At 40.6% G+C, this 22294-nt stretch overlaps 1 protein-coding gene across 2 annotated transcripts in view; it reads right to left on the reverse strand.

Moving 5' to 3' along the window:
* uggt1 (UDP-glucose glycoprotein glucosyltransferase 1) overlaps window positions 1-22294 on the reverse strand; it is a 50177-nt gene that overhangs the window by 4718 nt on the left and 23165 nt on the right. The window contains exons 13-35 of one of the 2 annotated variants that reach the window (XM_012881042.3): window positions 21658-21808; window positions 21398-21517; window positions 21223-21308; window positions 20862-20997; window positions 20630-20761; window positions 19964-20128; window positions 17438-17558; window positions 15508-15606; window positions 15312-15335; window positions 11270-11364; window positions 10839-11045; window positions 9686-9817; window positions 8403-8533; window positions 8234-8329; window positions 7996-8098; window positions 7803-7882; window positions 6256-6445; window positions 5684-5842; window positions 4336-4421; window positions 4115-4199; window positions 1424-1512; window positions 1191-1295; window positions 979-1063 (exon numbers count right to left, since the gene is read on the reverse strand). In XM_012881042.3, the coding sequence (XP_012736496.2) occupies window positions 979-1063; window positions 1191-1295; window positions 1424-1512; window positions 4115-4199; window positions 4336-4421; window positions 5684-5842; window positions 6256-6445; window positions 7803-7882; window positions 7996-8098; window positions 8234-8329; window positions 8403-8533; window positions 9686-9817; window positions 10839-11045; window positions 11270-11364; window positions 15312-15335; window positions 15508-15606; window positions 17438-17558; window positions 19964-20128; window positions 20630-20761; window positions 20862-20997; window positions 21223-21308; window positions 21398-21517; window positions 21658-21808 (2677 nt within the window). The remainder of the gene's footprint in view (window positions 1-978; window positions 1064-1190; window positions 1296-1423; window positions 1513-4114; window positions 4200-4335; window positions 4422-5683; window positions 5843-6255; window positions 6446-7802; window positions 7883-7995; window positions 8099-8233; window positions 8330-8402; window positions 8534-9685; window positions 9818-10838; window positions 11046-11269; window positions 11365-15311; window positions 15336-15507; window positions 15607-17437; window positions 17559-19963; window positions 20129-20629; window positions 20762-20861; window positions 20998-21222; window positions 21309-21397; window positions 21518-21657; window positions 21809-22294) is intronic. The other variant, XM_012881044.3, reaches the window with a different exon arrangement.

Raw genomic sequence — 22294 nt, forward strand, 5'->3', positions numbered from 1 at the left:
ACAAAGGGAGGGAGAAAGGGCATAAAGGAAGAAAGAAAGGACACAAAGGGAACGAGAAAGGACACAAAGGAAGAGAGAAAGGCCGCATAGGAAGGGAGAAAGACACAAAGAAAGGAAGAAAGGACACAAAGGAAGAAAGGAAGGACACAGAGGGAGGAAGAAGGGCTGCAAAGGAAGAAAGGACAAGAAAGAAGAAAGCAAAGGTGAACGGAAAGACACAGGGAGGTAAGAAAGAACAGAAGTAAGGACAAAAAGATAATGGAAGGGAACAAAAGTAAGATAGGACACACGGAAAGAAAGAAAGGACAGAAGGAAGAGCATGAAGGAGGAAGCAAGGACACAGGCAATGTACACAATTAACGAAAAAGGAAGGACACAAAGACCAAATGACCAAATGAAGGAAGGACAGAAGGAAGAAAGGAGGTAGGAGATAAGGAAGAAAGTGAGGAAGGACACAAAGCAAGGAAGGAAAAGGGGAAGAAACAAAAAAAGAAGAAAGCCAGGACACTGGGAAGCAGGGAAGAACAAACCAAAAACAGGTAAGAAACTAGGATGGAAGAGAAGCAGCAAGGAAGGAAAGACAAGGTAGGAAAGAAGTAAGGACACAAGGGAGGAAGGAACAAAAGAAGGTAGCACATGAAGGTGATAAGGAGGAAGTTGGGGAATAAGGAAAAGGACACAGGAGGAGGAACCATAAAGTCATTTTAATACTTCTTCCTGGGATAGTGACTAATAGTTAATCCTAAAAGTATTCACGCCACTGTCAGATTTTTATTTAACATTTATTTTTCCAGGTAATGAGACAGGGAAGGAAGCCTAGAAATAAAACTATTAATAGCTTATTAATAAAACAACCACTAAATATGTCACTCCTGCTCCGGTTTAAAATCAACCGCAGAGGAAAACACAACACATCCAAATGAAAACAGGAAATCCCGGCAGGTCCTCAAACGCCAACAGAGGGAAGGACGTTCCTACCTTGAATGTCGGGGACAGGTAGTTCTTCAGGAACCAGAACTTGACGGGGGTTTTGGTGTTCTTTATCACCGACAGCATCATGATCCTGACAGAGAAGAAGAAGAAGAAAACTAAAAACAGTGGTGGTAACAGGATAGAAAGAAAAGAAGCAGCAGCTTCCTTTTGTCTGCCGAAGAATTAAAAAGGATTATTTTTAGGTATTTAATCCCCACCTGAGGAATCTCTCGTACAGATGCCCCGAAGCCACGGAGAAAATGTTGATCACGTCGTCTTTCTCCTGCTTTGGCTCCTCAGCTTTCCCTCCGCCTGTAAAACCTCTGCAAAGACAAACCAAAGCCCATGACGTGAGTTCTGTTCATTGGAAAGAAGAAGAAACAGACAACAAAGCTCCCCATATATGAAACACACAATTAAAACGAAGAATAAATATAAACCCGAGCCGTACCGGGTCAGAGATTTCCAAAAGCCGTCGTCGTCTTCCTCCGTCCCGTCACTCAGCAGCTCCTCGTTAAATTTGTCCGGCTTCTTCTGAACCTGAACAGCAAGAAAAGAAAATGTCCTTATTCTGAAATATTGAAGTTATTAGGGGGTAAAATGTTGGGAAAAAGAGGAAATAAACAGTCAAATGTTTTTTAAACCATTGTTGCAGTGATTTCTGCACCATATTTAGAATTATTCCTACAGAATTCAACAAATCTGCATCGTGTCATTTAAAACATCATCAAACATTAATGAATGAAAGTCGACCAGCTACAAGAGTTCAGTAAAACTGAAATAGTAAAATAAATGTTAGAAGCTGAGTTGAGCAGCAGATAAAACCCATTTAATCCACTGGACACCACTAAACAAAGCAGCTCTTTAAAATATGGTGGTATATTTCCTTTTTTTTTTTTTTTTTTTTTTAAATAGCTTCGACCGCATATTTTTTCGTGTTTTTCCTATTTTTCCCATTCTTCTTTAACATGCTTTTGTAAACCAGGGGGATCCAAGGTGTCATTTGTAACTCTGTGCAGCCAATGATAGAAAGTGCTACAGGTGCAGGCATTGATACGAACAGGCACTTCTAAAAAAAAAAAAAAAAACAGCTCAGGGCAAATTTCACAAAAGATGGAGACAAATTAAAATCTGAAAATGTGAACAGCACAAAGTCTTTTCCATCTTTTTCTAACCATATTTTATACTTTCCAGTAACTTAATAGAAAGTAGCCCTTACTTACAGATCTTGGCTCAATTAAACAAGCATTTAATAAAAAAAAGGCAATTAACAACAATTAAGGTCCCAAAACCTGACACTGCATGTCTTACTTTTAATAAAATAAAATGGAAAATCCTTTTTAGGTTTGAGAACTACAAATGTTTATAATCTTTAATATATTAAAAGAAATCAGACAAATATTTTGTTTTTAGATTATTACATGTAAAAATAGTTTTTTTTAATTAATATAAAGGGGATTCTGATATTTGTGGCCAGTGAGTGCTATAAATTTGACAATGTTGGCCAGCATGGCAAAAAAAGAGATTTAGACTGGATCGTGTATTTTTTCAATTCGTCACAACGGGTCTGAAACACAACTTGGATTTTTTTTTTAGTTCAATTTTCAAAAGACCCGTTTTGTTTTTCAAATCTGCTGTTTCTGACTTTGTAAAATGTGGTCAACACATCAACACAGGCTCGTCTACGATAGTAAAAGCTTCCTCTGGTGTCATCGTTGACACTGGTCTACATGCCCTCCAGCTGTCCAACATGCTGAGGTTGACTGATGATATAAAGCTTATTATCTTCCAGTCAGCCAAGATTATTACAGAGTCAGATGTTGACGGGCTTCTCTCACTGATGCGTGGTCCAAACTGGTCTCTTTATTCGGAGCACTAGGATTGCAATTTGGAGGCAAATCGGCTGTAGGAATTAGACTGATTATTATTTTTAGCAGCACATGTTTTCACATATTCGTGGTAATGCAGTTTAGGGGTGTGACACTTCTCTAGCTCTGCTGAGGCAAGAACATCTCGACAAGCAGAAACAGACTAAAAACCAGAGTTAAGGGGGGAAAAGAGAGACCCATTGAAGCACTTATTAAAACTTTCAAGCATGCTATCAGAGAACTAGGGTAACATAAGTACCGTATTTCTCTGACTTTAAGGCGCACTTAAAATCCTTAAAGTTTCTCAAAAATTGATGGTGCACCTTATATATGATTACTGTTGTTTATTGGTCGATTATATGTGGTACAGTGACCTTAAAAATACGTTAAAATGCACGACTTTGGTTAGCAATGAAGCCGCTCCGCTCAATGGATATTCAGAGAATTACAGCACACTGTGTCTCTACCTGATCGGCCTGCTGAGCTGTCTACAAGACTGCCTGACTGTAATGTCTAAACTAGAAGTGCATTCATGTAAGGCACCCTGCGCACGGAGTACGCACTAGCAATAATAAATCTAGTAAGTTAATCAATATAAAAGTTCAGTTTATTTTGGCCTTATAGAAGCAGGGCAGTGTAGTCCAACTAAAAGTCTCCCTTTCAGGAGAGACATGTGTACGCGGAGGGGCGGAGTGATATTACACACATGGGAAGAATATGTAGTGAGCCTTATAATCTGATAATCTGATCTGAGTTTAACATCAGTATTAAGTTTTTAAAATGAATATGAACTTATTTTCCTAAGTCTGAAAAAAGCCTTTATGTTAGTTTGTCTGATAGTTCTTCAAATAAATACTCAAACTGACTAAATTCTATTTAAAATTAGGGACAAATGTTAGTAATTTGGGGATTTTCCCCCCCTAAAACACGTACAGAACCAAAATTCCTCCAGTGGACGTGATACAAGTCCTTTCCAGACAGCTGCGGGAACTTTTAGGCAGAACAAACCTCCCCCGGCTGGTTTTCTTTATGTCTAGGTAGACGCGTCAAACAAAGTGAGATCAGAGCCTCCCCCAACATAAAGGCCACTTTACAGCCACTCAGAGGGATAATAGCAGCGGATCAGGTCCCAACAGTCTGCTGGGTTGTTGGTTGGAGGCCATAATTATGTTCTGATAAGTAAAACCTTTAAAGTTACTGTACCTAACTCCTGCTCTGACTGTGTATCGTGGCTCTGAGGGCAGATTAGTGCTGCACATCAAAGATGGACTGACCTTCACTTTAATGATTCTACTCTTGAAATTATTCAGCACCACAATAATGTCATCCGAGTCTGACGGGGAGTCTGTTCCATCGTGACTGCAGGAGGGGAAAAAAGACAGTTTATGACCAGACTGCAGATCCTGAAGCTAAACAATGACCGAATTAAAACATTAATGATACTTTTCATCACTGGGCTAGAAGATTAAAACCAGTTCTCCACAATCTGGCTCACCTGTAAATCTTGTAGATATCATCGGACCGTCCTTTCCGGAGCTTTAGCATCCAGGCGCCGGGGTTGGCTTTGAGCTGAAAGTAACCCTGTAAGATTTACAGGATGGAAAACAGCATTTAATAAACAATAAGCTGCCTCTGTTCTTAAATGTGATGCTTTCAGGGTTCTGGCTCTTCCAGACTAAACTGTCCACGGTTCTCAGTCCTTTCTGTTCGTTTCAGAAATATTAAATAAAGTTCAATTTATTACAGATATTTCTGAGCAAATGGAAGGTAGGACGCAACAAAGGAAGGAAGGAAGGAAGGAAGGAAGGAAGGAAGGAAGGAAGGAAGGAAGGAAGGAAGGAAGGAAGGAAACAATACTAGTAAAGGACAGGAGGAATGAAAGAAGGAAGGAAGGGAGGAAGATAGGAAATAATATGAGTAAGTAAGAAAGAAAGAAAATTAGGAAAGAATAGAAGGAAGAAGGACAAAAGAAGAAAGAAATGATGAATGGATGGAAGAAAATAATAATAATAGTAATATTATTAAAGGTGGGAAATAAAGAATACTAGTGAGGAAGGAAGCAAGGAATACTAAGAAAGAAGGACAGAAGGAAGGAAGGAATGAAGGATGGAAGAAAATAATTAAAATAATAGTAATAAAGGAGGGGAATAAAGAATACTAGTGAGGAAGGAAGGAACGGATACTAGTGAAGAAGGATGGAAGAAAGAAATGAATAAAGGAAGAAGGAAAGGATAGAACACTACTAAGGAAGGAAGGAAGGAAGGAAGGAAGGAAGGAAGGAAGGAAGGAAGGAAGGAAGGAAGGAAGGAACATTGGAAGGAACACTGGAAGGAATCAAGGAATTAAGGATCGAAGGAATCATGGAATGAAAGAAGGAAGGAGAGAATACTAGTAAAGGACATAAACTAGGAAGGAAGGAAAATAAAGAATACTACTGAGAAAGGAAGGAAGGAAGGAAGGGATACTAGGAAAGAAGGATGGAAGAAAGAAATTAATGTAGGATGGTAGGAATGAAGGATGGAAGTAATCTAGGAAGAAAGAAAGGATAGAACACTGATGAGGAAGGAAGGAAGGAAGGAAGGTAGGAACGAACACTGGAAGGAATCAAGGAATTAAGGAATTAAGGATCGAAGGAATCATGGAATGAAAGAAGGAAGGAAAGAATACTGGTAAAGGACATAAACTAGGAAGGAAGGAAAAGAAAGAATACTTGTGAGGAAGGAAGGGATACTAGGAAAGGAAATAAACTAGGAAGGAAGGAAGGAAAAGAAAGAATACTAGTGGGTAAGGAAGGAAGGTGGTGAAGCCCTGTGACGTATCGACCAACAGGAAGAGGCTCTTACCAGGTTTGCCATGACGATAGTGTCCATGATGACGGGCTCGGACGCGGTTCCCAGAGTGAACTGAAGGCCGCGTGGAGGCTGGCCTGAGCTGACGTCAAAACAATGGCCCTCCAACAGGAGGTGCTCCAGCTCGTACTCTGCCGCTACTATATTCTCCACCTGCAGCCACAGGAGGGCAGCCAAGTACAGTTTACCCCGTCCAGCACCAGCGTCCAGCTTCCCACAGCAACATGCATTAATAATGACTAAAACCAACAATGTTTCTATAAAGAGGAGAACAATTCTCCAAACTCTGAAGCAGAAAAGCAGAAACTTTAGGAAAGAAAATTCGAGGAGGTCACGCCCTGTTTGGGAACACTGACAGCAGAGCGTCAGTCTAAACCTTAAGATTCACCTCTGTGTTAAAAAGCTCCTCTACGGAGTTCCTCAGGTGTTCTTTGAAAACTTCGATTCTAGTTCAAATAAAAACAATATTTCTCCCTTGAAATGTGAAAATAAGAATTGAGATGATACAGTTGCAGGGTTAAAGGGGTAGAAATCAGTCTAAGTTTTCCAGCTCAAAGCCTCCTTACCTCCTGCAGATAGATGTTGTCCAGGTCGTAGCGGGTGCGCACTGACTCCACCATCCAGCTCTCGGGGGTGTTGAGGTTCAGCGTGAAAAGCGGAGACTGAGGCATGTCCAGGAACTTGGCCATGGGGCCCGGAGAGAAAGTCCCGTCAGCCTGAAACGCCACCTCCGGCTCCAACACGTAACGGTAAAAACTGCGAGATACAGGGGAACCTTTACAGGTGTGCATCAGTGCAGGTCCATGTCACTAAGCAGAGCAAACGCTGTTTAACTGAATCCTAAGGCAGCTTAAGGGGCCCCATCTCCTCCTGACCTCCTTGAAACTCTGAAAACAGGCTGTTTTTTATTTAGTAGAGATGCACTCAGTGTGCGATTTGCAAAAAAAAACAGAGGGGGGGGATCATTTCAAAAGTTTTATTAATGAATGAAAGTTTTATTAATAATGGTTAGCTAGCAGGTGTTCTTTCAGGTAGCTATCTAGATCCAGTAGGTTAGACTATTGTTTTTAAACTTGCGCCATTTACTGTATAAACTGCGTAAATCCAAAGAAAACCTTTGACCATCGCTACTTTTATTCATGCATCTGCGGTCAGTTTGAGACGTCCTTCCAAAAGTTAAAATGATTGAACACCGATAAACATCAAATGGGTAGATTTCCGCTTTGCAAAGACCCGCCTTACTTTCCTTCTGATTGGCTAATGTCTTAGCTCTGCCAGATTTCATTGGTTAAGCGCAGCTTCTGTTTAAAATCTTGAATAAAAAGTCTACACGGAACATTTTGCGCTCATTTTCCAAATGACAAAAGTCCCTCACAGTGACGGAGAACATTAAACCCCTGATAACATTACTTATTCAGATCAGAAGGGGGAAGAATGTATCCCCCCCCAGGGATAAAACATGAATGACCAGAGGGGGGGACGTCACAACCAGAGGGGGGGAAAACCCCCCCATCCCCCCCAGCAAATCGCACCCAGGATGCACTGATATGAAAGTTTGGGCCGATACCGTTATCCGATATTGATAACCGATATTTACCAATGTGTGTGTGTGTGTGCGCACACATTTATGTTTCTGTGATGGTGAAATTTAATAAAAGTTTGCACCGACTGAAAACTATGCCAACTTAATTTTTGAATACGGGTTTTAGTCTAGACTTAAAAAGTGCTTTTTTTTTTTTTTTTTTTTTTTAAATCTCTGCTTCATTTAAATATCCCACAATAATATCGGCCCAGTTCTACTCATCTGACCGATACCGATATGTTATTTAGGTATACCAAATAAAAGGTGTTTTTATACAAATGCAGGCCACACTTTTCAAATTATGTAAAAATATTCCAACATTTTCCACTTTCTGCACTACTCTGTGTTGGCCTATAAAATAACATCCCATTAAAAGCACATTTCTGTTTGTGGTTGTGTTGTGACACAATGGGGAAACATTTGCAAGCGACTGTAAAAATGTGCCAAAGCAATATATTCTCAAACAGTCTAATATATCCCTCATAAAAAAAAAACAAATGGGAAAGCTGAAGTTCATGCCGTGTGTTTTACCTTTTTAGTGGCATGTCTGACAGTTTGGACTGGCAGTTCATGAAAACCCTCAGGTTGACGTTCACGAGCTGCTTCAAAACCTTCAGGATGTAACACACAGAGGTGATAGGAGACAAAGAGCTTAGAGACAGCAGAGGACAAAGGATGAGCGCGGCATTAGGCGGGCCTTCTGATCCGCTGACACAAAACCCACCGATAGGAGAGGAGCCAGTTTCTGTGCGTCCCTGGTTACTGGATCCACCACGGCAACAACGTCAAAGTACACGTCTCCCTCCTTGGGCCGGATCTTTACAGCGCTGCCGACACACAGGAGATCGACGGTCGAGTGAAGTAAACAGAAAGATTTTCCTGTTTTGCTCAGAGAACAGATGGATTTGACTGAATCGCTGTTAAATCGAGCCCATCGGGGCAATAAACCTTCACAGACGTACCTGTAGCGATCGTCTGCGAAGCCGTACTCGATCCTCGATTCCCCTTTGGGCTGAGAGGACAGCAGAGCGTCCACCTTCATCACAAGGTCGCTGGCCCTGAGGGAAACGCTGCGTCAGCTCAGAGGACTCGTCTGTGCTTCTTATGGAGACAGAAATGAAGCAAAACTACCTGTCCTCTTCCATTTCAAACTGCTGGACTTTGCTTTTGATGCGCTCCCCTGACGTTTTTAGGATGATGTTCTCCAGAAGCAAGAAGTCATCCTGGTTAAACACCTCGTTCTCCTCCAGCGGGCCGATGACCTGGGAAGAGGGATCAGGAATGTCAAACAGCTGCGTCGGCATTAAACGAAGAATCTGCACATTTTTACTAGTGTTGCACCGATACCAGTATGGGACAGGGCCCCGATCCAGCACTAAAATGGTGGTATCGGTATCGGTGAGTACCAACAAATAGGCACCGATACCATTTTGATGTTTGTATGTCACTTGAATGCAGCCTTCTCTCTCCTGACTAGTATTATACATGTTATATAAGTTCATGAAAGTTGCACTATTTTGGCATTTGAGAGCCAAAACTCAGGGTTTAAAAAGAGATTATTCAATTATTAATGCAATTTTACTGTCTTACTGTTGCATTACTATTATCAGGGCAGTCAAACTTTTTTACAGTAGCAGGCCACACACTATCAGGTAGGAGGGTGCACTTATGCCGGTGCCCCGAGCCCCGGAGGGGAGAATTTTGAAAAATAGAGTCTCCCTGATGTATTTTGGAAGCTTTCAAGACAGGTGATTATTTAAAGAATAGAGTCAGAGTGCATGTTATAAATTGAATAAAAGCAGAAAAAGTGAATGATCAATTCTTCAAAAACAACTTTTTTTTCTAATTATTATTCTTAATTTTTTTTTCACACGTTATCATGTTTTAACAAGGTTTTGAACAAATTTGCATAAAATTTGTTGAATTTGAATTACTAGCACCATATAAAACAGTTTCAGAGTTGAGCTCGGATTGGTCCCTGCGCGCTCAACCGAAAGGCACAAATATCGCTCCATTATATAATCGGGGAAATGTAGGCGGTGACAAGAGCTGCTATAGACGGCGATTTGCCGCCGTTGACCGGCTACTTTTGACTGCCCTGCTATTATACATGTTATAATTTCACGAATGTTGCACTATTTTGGCCTTTGAGAGCCAAAAGTTTATTCAACTATTGTCACCCATTCCAGGTAGGCAATAAAAAGTTCTACTACCCTAAGTAGTATGCAGTTCTTCATATATAGACACACTCATCAATTTCAAACAGATGGTATCGGTCTCGGCCAATACTGCACAGCCAGGTATCAGGGCCAAAAAATGGCATCGGTGCAACACTAGTTTTTATTCAAGCTTTATGTTGCTTTTGTTTTAGCACAGGTCAAAGTTTAGTCAGCCAGGAGAAATGACTAACGTACCCGTCCATTGCTGATGACTGCCCTCTGCCCTTTCTTCAGTTTGAGCACATCTCGGCAGTAGGCAGCGTGGGACAGCAGGAAGTCAAATTTGGGACCCTCATAAGCACTTCTGAACAACGGCAAATCCATACCCTGCAGGAGAAAGGACGGTAAAAAGCCTGACATGCTTTGCCAAGAGAAAGATGCAGGTGCATCTCAGGAAACGAGGACATCACAAAAAAGTTCAGTTACTTCAAAAAATTACTTTAAAATCTGAATTTTCCTACTATGGGACAATAAAGGATAGTTCTACTTTATTAAAAACTGAAACCCACATTATATAGATGCATTACAGACAGAGAAGTCCTGCATGCTTTAGATGCGGGTCTGCTCCACCACACCTGAATCAAATGGTTGGATGACCTCCTGAGCCGCCATCAGGGGCTGCAGAGGCCTGTTAATCACCCATTTATTTAATTCAGGTGTGTGGAGACAGGAAAACACCTGAAACATGTAGAACGGTGGGTCCTGAGGGCCGAGGTTGAGGACCTGGTATACAGTTACAGAGAGTTTAGAGGAGTTAAGGTATGCCAGGCTGCTTTACTAGCGGCCTTCAGCTCGTCAGCGTTGTTGGGTCTCAGGTCTTTTCAGAAGGAAGCATGAAGCGCTGAAACGTTCCTGGTTGATTCTGCGTTGAGGCTGGACCTCAGCGTCTGGATACACCTGTGTGGTCGCAACGCTCGAAGCTTCCACTCCAAACTCTTCAATGAGCTTTGCTTTCCATCCTCTGAGGTCTAATATTATGTAATAATATGCAAGCATATTACATATATTAAAGATCAGCCAGCTTCTTCAACAATGACTTTTTGTGCATTACCTCCCTTAAGTGTTTTAGTGACTGCCTTTGTCTTTTCCATGGTTAGGTAGCCCATAACATGGCCAAAAACAGGCATTTCTATATTAAAAGACCTTTTTATTGGTCGTGTGTAACATTTACATTTTCTGAAAAATCCAGAGTAGCTTTTTTCCACAGTATCTGTAATGCTATATATCTATATACTATATAATTTTAATAAAATCAACTACCTTTCCAATGATATTCTAATTTTTACTTAGCTGTACCTCCAGAAATGTAATAACACAGGCAAAGTGCTGCAGTTTGTGAACGTCTCACCCCGACGGCAAACTCTCCGATGTCGGCGCCCTTCTCCAAGGCCTCCGCCGTTTCCTCCTTGGACATCTTGGTGATGAAGTTCTTGGCATTATTGGCCGACTGCGTCTGCATGGCAGACCAGATGGCTCTGGCCACGCGGCTCGTCTCCGCGGACAGATCAGACGACGGGTTGTTGATCATCCCCAGTCGCACATTGTTGCTGGTTTTCTGTTATGGAGCGGGGCAAGGGTGAGAATTAAAAGCTTGCGCGGATTAGGTCTGACATTTATGGTATATGAAAGCACTCGTATATCCTTAATGCTACTTCCCAGTGTTCTTTTAAATGACTTTCTCCGCTAAAGTCTGACAGAAAATCGCTGGCTTAGCCTCAAAATGCTTCATAACACATCGTATTTTTGCAATCACACTGCTTTTTAAAAAGCATTTCTCACCATGTGTCTGATGGCATCATAAAGCAGTTGGCGTCCTGAGGGCTTATCGAAGTCTCCCACTACCCAGAAAGTCACGGGACGGATGTATCCATCATCTGACAAGCGAAACAAAAAGGTTGGAGCAAAGAAATTAGGCTGGGGTTAAGGTAAGTCTACTGCTTACACAAACATTCCTCAGTGCACAGGCATCTTTACAAGGAGATTTAAGATGAGAATAATCTCGTTCTGTTAGGAAGAATGGTTTCTGCTGGCATATTCCCTGCCATTCCTGCTAAAGAAGTGTTAAAAGCTTTTAAATAAATGTCACTTTGTAATACCTGCAGCATTATCTGGCACTGAGAATTTGAGAATTTTTTTTATTTTTATTTTGGAACATTTATTCAGTGGTAAAAAAAATATCCAATGTTAAGAAATGGTAGTTTTTTTCTTAACTAAATCACTGGATGCAAGATTTTAAGCATCTCTGCTGCCAATCCTTTGTACAACTGTATTTAGAGAAGAATCACTCTAGATGGGCCCGAATCGGAGGCTTTAACCTAAAATGAAATAATTTGCATTGTTTAAAGGCTTTAGATGGACATTTAATCCCACCTGGGTTATTGTAACAGTAAAAACTGATTGCAGAACAATGCAGGAGAAATCACAGTGTGCAGGTGAGTATTTTTAGAAACCATTTGTATGTGCAGAATTGATTGTGCAAAGGGCATTTGTGCAAGAATACAGCTTGTAAATTACAGTAGATTTAAAATACAGTATAAAGGTGCAGCAGTGATTTAACTTCATGCAGCCTTATCCAGATCTCTTATCCAGATCTCTTATCCAGATCTCTTAGATCTAATGATCAGCTGCTTTTAGCTATAAGAAGGTCTAGGCTGGTCCAGAGGTGACGGTGCTTTTGGAGATGTAGCATCTAAACTGTGTAACAAAATGCCTCTGCACATCAGAGGCTCTAGCTTTCATTGTTTTTAAGTCTCATCTAAAACCACTTCTTTACACGCTGCTGGTTTATATAGATCGTCTTTTTTGTACTTCGGTGCCTTTTTTCTACTTTATGTACAGCACACTAGAGAACGTTGCACTTGCTCTTCAATGTGCTCCATAAATAAACATGAACTTTCTGATGAGTCCGACATCAACATGCATCCAGAACTCCTGCAATCAGGGATCCCTTTGTCCTGTCGCGTCGTACAACTCGATCCACGGAAATTTGCGGCTCGTGCACCTTCAGCTCATCAAGCTGCGTTTGCAGAAAGAAATGGGTGCGGCCCAACGTTGAAGCCTTTATTGGGCAAAAGACGAGTGAGATTTCTCCAAAAGAGAAGCTCCATACCATGTCATGCCTGCCAGATACAGGCTTTAAATAGAAGAAAAGCTTTTATAAACTGCATCAGATTCTACTGTTCAACATGTTTCAGACAGGATGAGCCGATGCGTCTGCTTTGTGTAAACCAACAGATTTGAGCCACAGCAGATGCTGCCTTTGCCACTCCAGTTATAATAATCCTCCTATGATTAGCTCTAACAATGCATAGTGCTTTAGGTGCATGATATCGGTGGGTGGGCTTCAACCCACCTTAAATTTCAGGGCCCTAACCCTAACCCCATGGAACGAATGGAGGATCTGATAGGGCGTATAATCTCAGTCCAGTTTTTTGAAACCTCTCTTTTCGTCATCCTCCTCACTGAGCATGGCTGTGTCTTGTCAGATTTCTAGCCCAGGGAAACGAAATGTCAAGAAACGTAGAAATTAAAACACTTCAGTTGCGTTTATTTTATATAAATCGTTCGAAAAACCAAAAGGTTCATCACTATTGCTTTTGTGGAAAAAATTATTTCTTAACATAGGATTTATTTTTTCTCCACTGATTGAATGTACTTGAAATAAAAGCTGTACTTTTAACACTAAGTTCTTCAGTGATGGTATCAACGTGTTAGTTGTTTGTACCTGTAATACTTTATTGGCTGGTTTTGCTGTTCTTTTTATATCTCTCTTTGCAGGTGTAGAAGCAGACTCAGTGGATGTTATATTACTTTCTCCCTTTCCTCTCCTCTTTTCACCTTTTCTCCCTTTCAGCATTTTGTATCATCTGTTTCTCTTATATCTTCCTGTTTCTGTGTCCATAGAACATGAAATAGTCCCAACATAAAATCTAATAAAGCTTTTCGCATATATACATCAAGCGGAGAGCTATGGAGAAAGCAGTAAGGCTCCACTTGTGAAAGTAAAATCTGTTGGGCTCTCTTTGGCATTAAGACAACAATTCTTGATGCTACATTGCCAGACAGGACACAAAACAACAACAAAACAAAAAAGAAATAAAAGCTGTACTTTTGTACATTATTCTGAAACCATTTTAAGACTTTTAACGCATCTTCACCATGGGTGCCGATAATTATGTGCCAATCACACTGGTACCTTGAATGGTAAGAAATCACCACAACCGCAAGCTTTTCCTGCATTGTAGGGATGGGTACCGAATTCGGTACTTTTATAGGCACCGATCGAATCCCGTTGGCACTACCAGGTACTGATTCATGTAAAATCAAGCGGTACCAGGTTTCGGTACCTAAACGCATCACTGTGACACTTAGGGAGCTGAAGAGTGGGCCAGACATGAACACAGCATCACACGCACAATAGTGTAATGATGTCAGCAGCCGCTGGTCCAGTAAACAAAGTAAACGTGGCTGATAGAAAGCGCTGGAAAGTATGGCTTCACTTTTCTAAATGCGCTGCAGATTAAGCTCGCTACAATATTTGTGATGTGAAGTGTAAGGCCAGCGGCGGGACTACTTCTAATCTGAGGAAGCACCTGGTCACTGCTGCCAATTTAGCAAATTTCTCTTTATATTTTACAACTTTTCAGACCTATCCAGTGACCTTCTTTAAAAAAAGCAACTAGCAAAAAAAGTAATCGTGCAGTTATTGTCTTGAGGCACCAGCGACTGCTGCTGTGAGCCCCTTCCCACTTCTCCAAGCGCCGTCTCACACCGACAGCAGCTGCTGCCTGGTCCTGTAACTCTCCTGCAGTCAGAGCAAAGAGAGCACAGAGGAAAGCCTCTCTGTTCCCTCATGATAAATGTATACCGCCTTGGATTACAAAGCGGGATAAAATATAATGTTTTTAATATAGTTGTTTCTGGTCTGAAACACTAAACCAATTCCCTGAATTTTATTCACACACAGCTTTACCCCGTATTCACCTTGTTCACTCTCTGTGCCTCTGATAACTGTTGTTTTGGTAAAAAATCATTTCATGTGCTGTGGATTCAAGGAATGTATTAAATTCATAAATTATATAATGAGGTTCATCTGTTGATCCAAACAAGTTAATATATTGAGAAATATATTAAATTGAAAATTTTAGAGATTTTATTAATAAACCAACATTTATTACCACATAAAGTACTGAACATAGGAACCGTTAGCGATTCCCAGGTACCGGTTCAAATGTGAAAAGTACACATACCTACTGATATGTAATTTTTTTTTAAAAACATATGTTCATGAAAAAGAGATTTCCTCTAATTTAAACTTTTTTTTTTTTTACAGTTAGCCTCGTGTTTTAGGTTAGAGGCTTGTCTTTATTAAAAACACTGAAGTATGCGAAGCTTTCTGCCCTCTCACTATGCTCCTTTGTGACATGAGACGTCCGTCTATATAGTTGAACGTCTGGGAGGAAAATATCAGGAACTAGACAGCAGAGTTTATTGGTGTAAGAGAGAAAAATGCAAAAAAAAAAACATTTCTCAATTAAATTTTTTTGGTTAAAATTATAATTTTTGCACCCTTCTACATTAGCATGCAGTCTCCCTGAATATTACAAGCAAATGTTAGAGCACTGGCACTTGCATGAACACATTTTAATACTCGGGCACAATATTCACATGCATCATTAGTCACTAGTGTCCTTCGAGAGATGAATCGCAGATGGAGGAGTAATACTGAAAGAATGTCAGCAACGTGGTTGACAGAAAAAAAAAAAAAAAAGAGCAAGTGAGGTAGGAGAGGGAATAACGTGGAGAACGAGGATGATTTTACCATGCCTGTTGGTGGTGGCCGTCCCTGATGCAGGGAGAGTTTGAACAACACACAGAAACGGAGGGGAGGAGGACAGGACAGCAGAACAAACAGGGAGAGTTTAGGCTTGAAGATGGCTGAGTTTTCCTCAGCAGAACAACAAATACATGTCAAAAGGCATACTCTGCTTTTAGTTTTTGATGCTTTTTGCCTTTACCTTTCTTGGTCATGTAGTTCATGCTGTTGGCCACGGCCGTGCTCTTCTGCTTTATTTCCAGGGTGGAGAAGCGAGCGTAATCGTCGATAAAGTAGTTGTCTGCAAAAAGAGTGTGTGTGTCAAAGATGAAGATTTTAAGTTTTCAAGAAAACAAAAACTGAACTTCATAATGAAATATCAAGCTCAGATGAAGACAATCCAGATCTCCATTAACACAATGCATGATGTTATGAGACCTTTACTCTTTTTAAACATTATCAATTAAAAACGTATTGCTTTTAAATTCCCCCCCAAAATAACGAGAAATTATAATTGGCCATCAATTGTGAAAGGTCAAGTTCTGGACCCCTCCATTAAATGCTTGACCATCTATGACAGATAATTCAATGTTATACACAGTTTATAAGTGTCAGCAAGCAGTTAAGTAATTATTAGCCAATATGTTTCAAACAGCCTCGATGCTGGAGCCACTTTAAGCATTTGGCTTGATGTGAATCTTCCTCAGAGCAGACAAAGCGTCAGCATAGAATAGCATGAGATAAGTGACGTTATTATCAGGCCATTGCTGCCATATTTGACTAGTACTTGTATTTTTCATTTTTATTAAACCTTTATTTAACCAGATAAAAGACCCATTGAGGTCAAAGGTTACCTGGGGTTATCACAACGGTGACCTAGCCAAGAACAGCAGAATAAACCCTGTAGCAGCGGTGCATATGTTCAGTATATAAGACCCATTTAATAAACTCGAATATTATTGCAAGTCCAGTTATTTCAGTAACTCCATCACTTAGTGAAACACATTATATAGTTTAATTACACACGGAGTATTTCTGTTGATTATGATGATTATCTTCTCACAGCTAATGAAAACATGACATTTAAGATCAAAACATTACATCAGACTAATAAAGAAACATTTAAATACAAAGATTTGGACTTACTGTAAGGTGTGTTTAATACCAGATTAAAAGTTGTTATTTGTAGTCTGACAAACAAGCTTTGTTGGAAAGCATATTCTAATTTATTGAATATGACTTCATATGGCATCTGAGTTGCCAAAGAACTTTGACAATTCTTCAAAAAACCTCAGCAGCTTAAATTAGCTGAAGCTAAAATAGCATCTGCAACACAGTATCTGATGCATATAGACGTAATGCTGGATTGTTTTCTACTTAATGGACATCTTGGCCTGCTATGGGATAATACTAGAGTTGGAAACTGGAATTATACCAATGGCCACTGAAACACCTTGTGAGTCGCATCTAGTTTTATTCACATTAATTCTGTAAAAAGCACTAAAAGATGTATATACTGTAAATATACCACACATGTATACTTTAGAGCCCTATGAAATGTGCTGTTTACTCCACAATTCAGTTTTCAGTTTTTTTATTTTTCTGAATTATGTTTTATCAAGTTAACACATTAGTTAATTTAAGTAATGTGGCTGAAGAATAAGATTTTCAGCAGATTGACATAAATAACTTGAATTTAACAGAGTTAACTTATCAATTTAGAGTTAAGCTCCTAAAAGTCATCCCGCCTGCTATATGAAAGCATCCTGGTACAAGAATGTGAGTTTAACATTTACACATTTCATCAGTATTAACAATAACATGTGAGATGCGAGTTATTTCTTTTATTGACTAGTGCTATAGCATGATTGCATGAATTACCACCTCGCTGTTCTATTCTTCTGTTGATGCCAGTTTTGCAGCATTCGTGCAGCAGTTCAGGTGCATTCCTGTCTCACACAGGTCTTCAGAAACAGAACACAGTTCTGCTCAAATAGCTAATTCGCTCCTGTGGCCTGAGGGTTCATAGATTTACCTGCATTTACCGAGCGGCCGGTGCCAATTTCCACCACTGGGTATAACATTGTTGCCTTTCATTATGGCATCCCGCTCAATTTCTATTGCCAACTCACTCGTGCTGGACAGGTCCAGGTAGGTTCTGCTGGTGGACAACACTCTGGAGTTAATGCGAGGAACAACGTTGGGCTGGTTCATGATGAAGTCGACGACGTCGTGATCCGTAGCCAGCTCGCCCTGCCAGACAGTTTAGGAATTGGAAGTGAGGCTGTGAACGCTGTGATTTAGTGAGGACATTCTTTAGCGTTACCGCAGAGCTGACAGTGATGCATCGTCTCCTATTCTGCAGACTTTCCAGGCTTAAAGCCACAGTAACAAAACTAACAAACGACTTCTCCCGTGCATTTATTTAAGCTTTCCTTCTGGAAGTTTAAGAAAATGATGACTAACACACTGTTGATTGGAACTGCTAAATCCAGCGCCGTGTATGTCTGTGCCTGAGAAGCGCCGTTTTTAAATAAACACTTGGATCGCGTGAACGATGGGATAATTTTAAAAAGAGGAAATATGACAGATGGCGCGTACACATGCTGCATGCCAAACACAAAATTTATCTCATGACCAAATCCCCAAAAGACGTGAAAATTAAGCTTTTTCAAACAACCTAAAAACATCTAAAGATCTTTCTGACCTTTTTGCTTTTTTAAAATAGATTTATTTGATGTTAGTTCCAGCAGCGAGAAAAGTCGAACATCAATCCTCTCACTGTACCGGTCAAAAATTAAAGATCGGTATCGAGCTCTTTTTGATGAGATTATGCCCGTTGTATGAAGTCAGACTATAAAAGGGATGAAGACTGGAAAATAAAGCGCCTTACAAAAATACTCTATTAATTTTTCTCCATTTTCTCACATTACAACAACAACTTCATGTATTCGGGGGGGATTTTATCCAATAGACCAACACAAAGTGGTACCCAATGGTGAAGGGAGAGTATGTATGGTACGTGTTTTTTTAATATTTTTACACATTAAAATCTAAATAGTGTTTGTATTTGTATTCAGCACCAACTCAACACTTTGTTTGACCACCTTTGAGTCTTTTGAGACATAATTTGCAGACCTAGAGACTGGTACTTTTACTTGTCGTTTGCAAAAAGGCTGAAGCTCAGTCCGGTTGTATGGCGAGCATCTATGAACGGCGACAGATCTTGAATTGGGTGTTGGTTTGCAAAAAGCCCTGATCTACACCATTCCTTTGAAGCTCTGGCCGTTTATTTAGGGTCGAGTCTTCCTGCAAAGTGAACCTCAGCCCTTGCAGCCTCCTGTGGGCTTCTTAGAAAATTGCCCCTATTTTGCTTCCTCCATCTTCCCATCAGCTTTGGCCAGTTCCCCTGCCCTGCTGAGGAAAAGCACCACCTCACCATCAGGGGACAACCACCATGCTTCACTTTCAGGAGTTTTCAGGCTTTTTTCTTTTAGGTCAAAACAGTTTAATTTTAGTCTCATCTGACCTGAGCACCTCCTTCCACCTGCAGGCTAAGTAGACTGCAGAAGTGAGGTCCCATAATATCTAAGCATCTCCACAGCCTGATTCAGCCACCACTATGTGGCACCATAACTCCACCAGTCGTGGCGCTGACTATGGTGAGTGTGCGATGCTACATTGTTAAATCTTAGTAAAAATCTATCAAATACTAAAAGTCAGGGAGCAACTGGAGGACTGCACACGCTTTCACTCCCACTGCTGAATTATTCTCTCTTTTTATCAATAATAAAAAGTGAAAACTAGGTATATAGCTTTTGAGTAGGGCTGAACGATTTTGGGAAATAATCCAATTGGGATTTTTTTCATCCTATTATTGCGATTTAATGCGATTATTTATTTTTTCAGTTTAATTTATCATGTCTTTTTAAACATATACAAACAACAAATCAATCTGTTTCATCGCTGTGCAGATTAGGTGCTAAAAAAGCCACTGTGTCTCAGCTCGGAGCAGAAATGATTTGCCTTCTGCCTACGATATATTTCAACCAAATTTACAATTTGATTTTGACTTTTCTCTGCATTAACCACAAGCAACAAAAATGGCCTTTAGATAAAGACGTTTGTAAACAGGGACTATTTAAAACAAGAACTTTTCGTGTTTTTATTAATCAGAATATTATTCAAGAGAACAGCTTTTAATTGAGTTGGACATCAATCCTTGTTGAACATACAGTGCAAACAACAAGCAAGTCTATGTATTAAACTAATTGACCAGTATTTAATGCATTGGTGAGATTCCTGAAAGTTTCTGGTAAAACAGTATGATTATATAAACTCTAAATCAAATAATAAATTTAGATTATCTCACTGCTGCAACTGTCTTCCCTTCCATGTGGAGGCAAACCCACTTTAAACATTTTACTGACACCTAAAGGACACGTCTGATTCACTGATTGTTACATAGCGAAAAACTGCAGACCGCTGCGATTTGGAAATTACGTTTTTTAAAATTGCGATTATATTGCAAATGCGATTAATTGTTCAGCCCTACTTTTGAGGCATATATATTTACATAATAATCAAAACAGCTTCAGCACCCTAACACACCTCAACACTGGCTATAAATTTAAGAGACTGTATGGGATGTAACTCACCAGGTAGACGGCTCTCTGGTAGAAAGACGTGGTTTCCAGGATTTTTTGCATGGTGGTTGTTTCCAGTTCATCGGGGTCCAGCTGCTCACGCTGGTAAGGGATGCCGTTGTACATCACCACCGGTAGCGGGCCCACTCCTGTTTGCTCATAGTACGCCCTCCCTTCCTGGAAAGGAAAAAGACAGTTTATGCCTCAGAGGTGATCGGAAAGCAGAAGTCAAATTGAAATGACACTGAGCAATTTCTGCCTTAGCAACAATCTACTTCTATTCAATTACTGCTTTAAATATAGAGTTCATCGCTACTTTTGTGTTCACTCAGATTTTATAAAACCTATTTGCTTTGTTAGCTAAGCTTATAAGATGAATTATAACACAGCTTTAATTACAGAAGTAGAGGGAATCAAGATGGAAATGTGAATGAATTTACATTAATATGACAAAAGCAATGCATTTAATAACGATGAAAATAAGAAATATATATTGGGAATGCACATAAAAAGGTACCAGACCAGACTGGGTAAATCAGATCCTTATTAAAGATAGAGGCTTCATTACACATAGATTTATTGGCAGATTAATAGACGCCAACCAGCTGAGGTCAAAATGTTAAAGTCATCAGAAAAACTGCATCCACACTAAGTGAAGCCAGATTCTGTTCAATTTACCTTCCTGTTGCTGTCGTAGCTTGAATCAGCTCCAAGAACGCTGCTGACCTCCACGTAGGGGAATCTCTTCTCCAGCACTTTAACAACATCTCCAACACTCAGCTTTCCACCAATCACCACGCGGTTAAACATCTAAGGAGACAAAGGCCAATAAGCAGGTGGGGGAGCAATGTTAGACACAGTGAGGGTAAAACCGTAAGAGGGCCTTCCAGATTTTAAGTCAGGCGCCTACCGAGACGACGGCTTCAAATGCGCTGTGGCTGTCCACCTCGTCGGTGATGTAGTTGTAGGCTCGAACCAGCGCCACGCCTGCATCCTGCATGCCGTCGACGTCGTCTTCATCCGACACCACAAACACCAGCCCAATCCTAGAGACACAAAAACGCTTAAAATTCAACACCTGTCCTGCCTCCTTCGCCCACATAAATGATCATCCCATGGAGCTGCATATTCATGTGACGCCCTATCCATTAGGGAACGGTTGAACCTGTCGAGACCCGGTGAAACCGGGCTCCATGTTGAGTGGGAGTGTTAAATGTAACCATTTCCAAAGGCTTACAGTCCACCTTTTTCCTCACGGCGCACACACCGACCTGAGTGGGATGTTATTGGCGTAAAACATCTCTGCCACGCTCAGCAGCTCAGCGGCGTTCTCCTGGGTGGGATCCAGAATAATCACCTGCAAAAAGAAACAAACTCTTACTTTTCAGGCTGGCTCGAATTTAAACGGACTCCGTCGGAGGCTGATTAGTCGACGAGCGCTCTTACAAGATTGTGGAAGTTCTTGCGGATTTGCCTGATGACTCCGGGGAAGGTGGGTCTGAGCAGCTCCTGCACGTTGTGGGGCCAGGAGCTGTACCTGTGGTCCGTCTCCAGGTTGTTAATCCACTAAAACGGCAGAAGCAATTAGTTGAAAGAAGAAAATAAAAATATATGAGCATAAAGCTGCCAGCAAAAAATTATTTCCGGCTGTTGGCGGCTGAAAACCAGGGACATATGAATAGAGTGATCTTCCTCGGCGAGCTTACACAGATGGCGGAGTTGCGAATATCGACGGCGTAATCAGAATCAGACGGCTGGACGTTGAGCTTGAGGATGTCGTGGATGTAGGGCGTCTCTATGAGCAGGGAGCGCAGGCCCTCCATCACTCTGGCTTCGCTGCGCAGCACGTCCAGCACACTGGAGAGAGAGGTCAGATAACGGTTACCGGAACGAGAAGGGCTCCTGCCTCCGTTTGTATTCAAATGAATAAAAAGCATCTACTTTCACTTCTAACATAAAATAGTAACTCACACATCTACGCGGCTGATCATTTCTAGTTCTTAGACACAATAAAACTACAACAAAATGCCTGCTAAAAGTATTCCCACCCTTGAAGTCTTTCCACATTTGGTAATATTACAAGCACAAACTCATGTTTTTTTTTATTTGGATGTCATGCAACGAACCCACAAAAAGATAAAACATACTCATGAGCTGGGAGGAAAACTATGCACTGTTTTCATGGGGCATGCACTGTATTTAAGAGTAGTTACTTTTAAACAGGGCTTTGAACCGGTTCAAGGAACGAAAACGAAAACCGGGAACTTTTTGTATTTTACAGGGAACAGAAACGAACCTGGAAACGTTATTATTTTTTATGTTCTGGAACTGGAACCCTTATTT

Source organism: Fundulus heteroclitus, chromosome 19 (assembly GCF_011125445.2).
Source record: "Fundulus heteroclitus isolate FHET01 chromosome 19, MU-UCD_Fhet_4.1, whole genome shotgun sequence".
Taxonomy (NCBI): Eukaryota; Metazoa; Chordata; class Actinopteri; order Cyprinodontiformes; family Fundulidae; genus Fundulus; species Fundulus heteroclitus.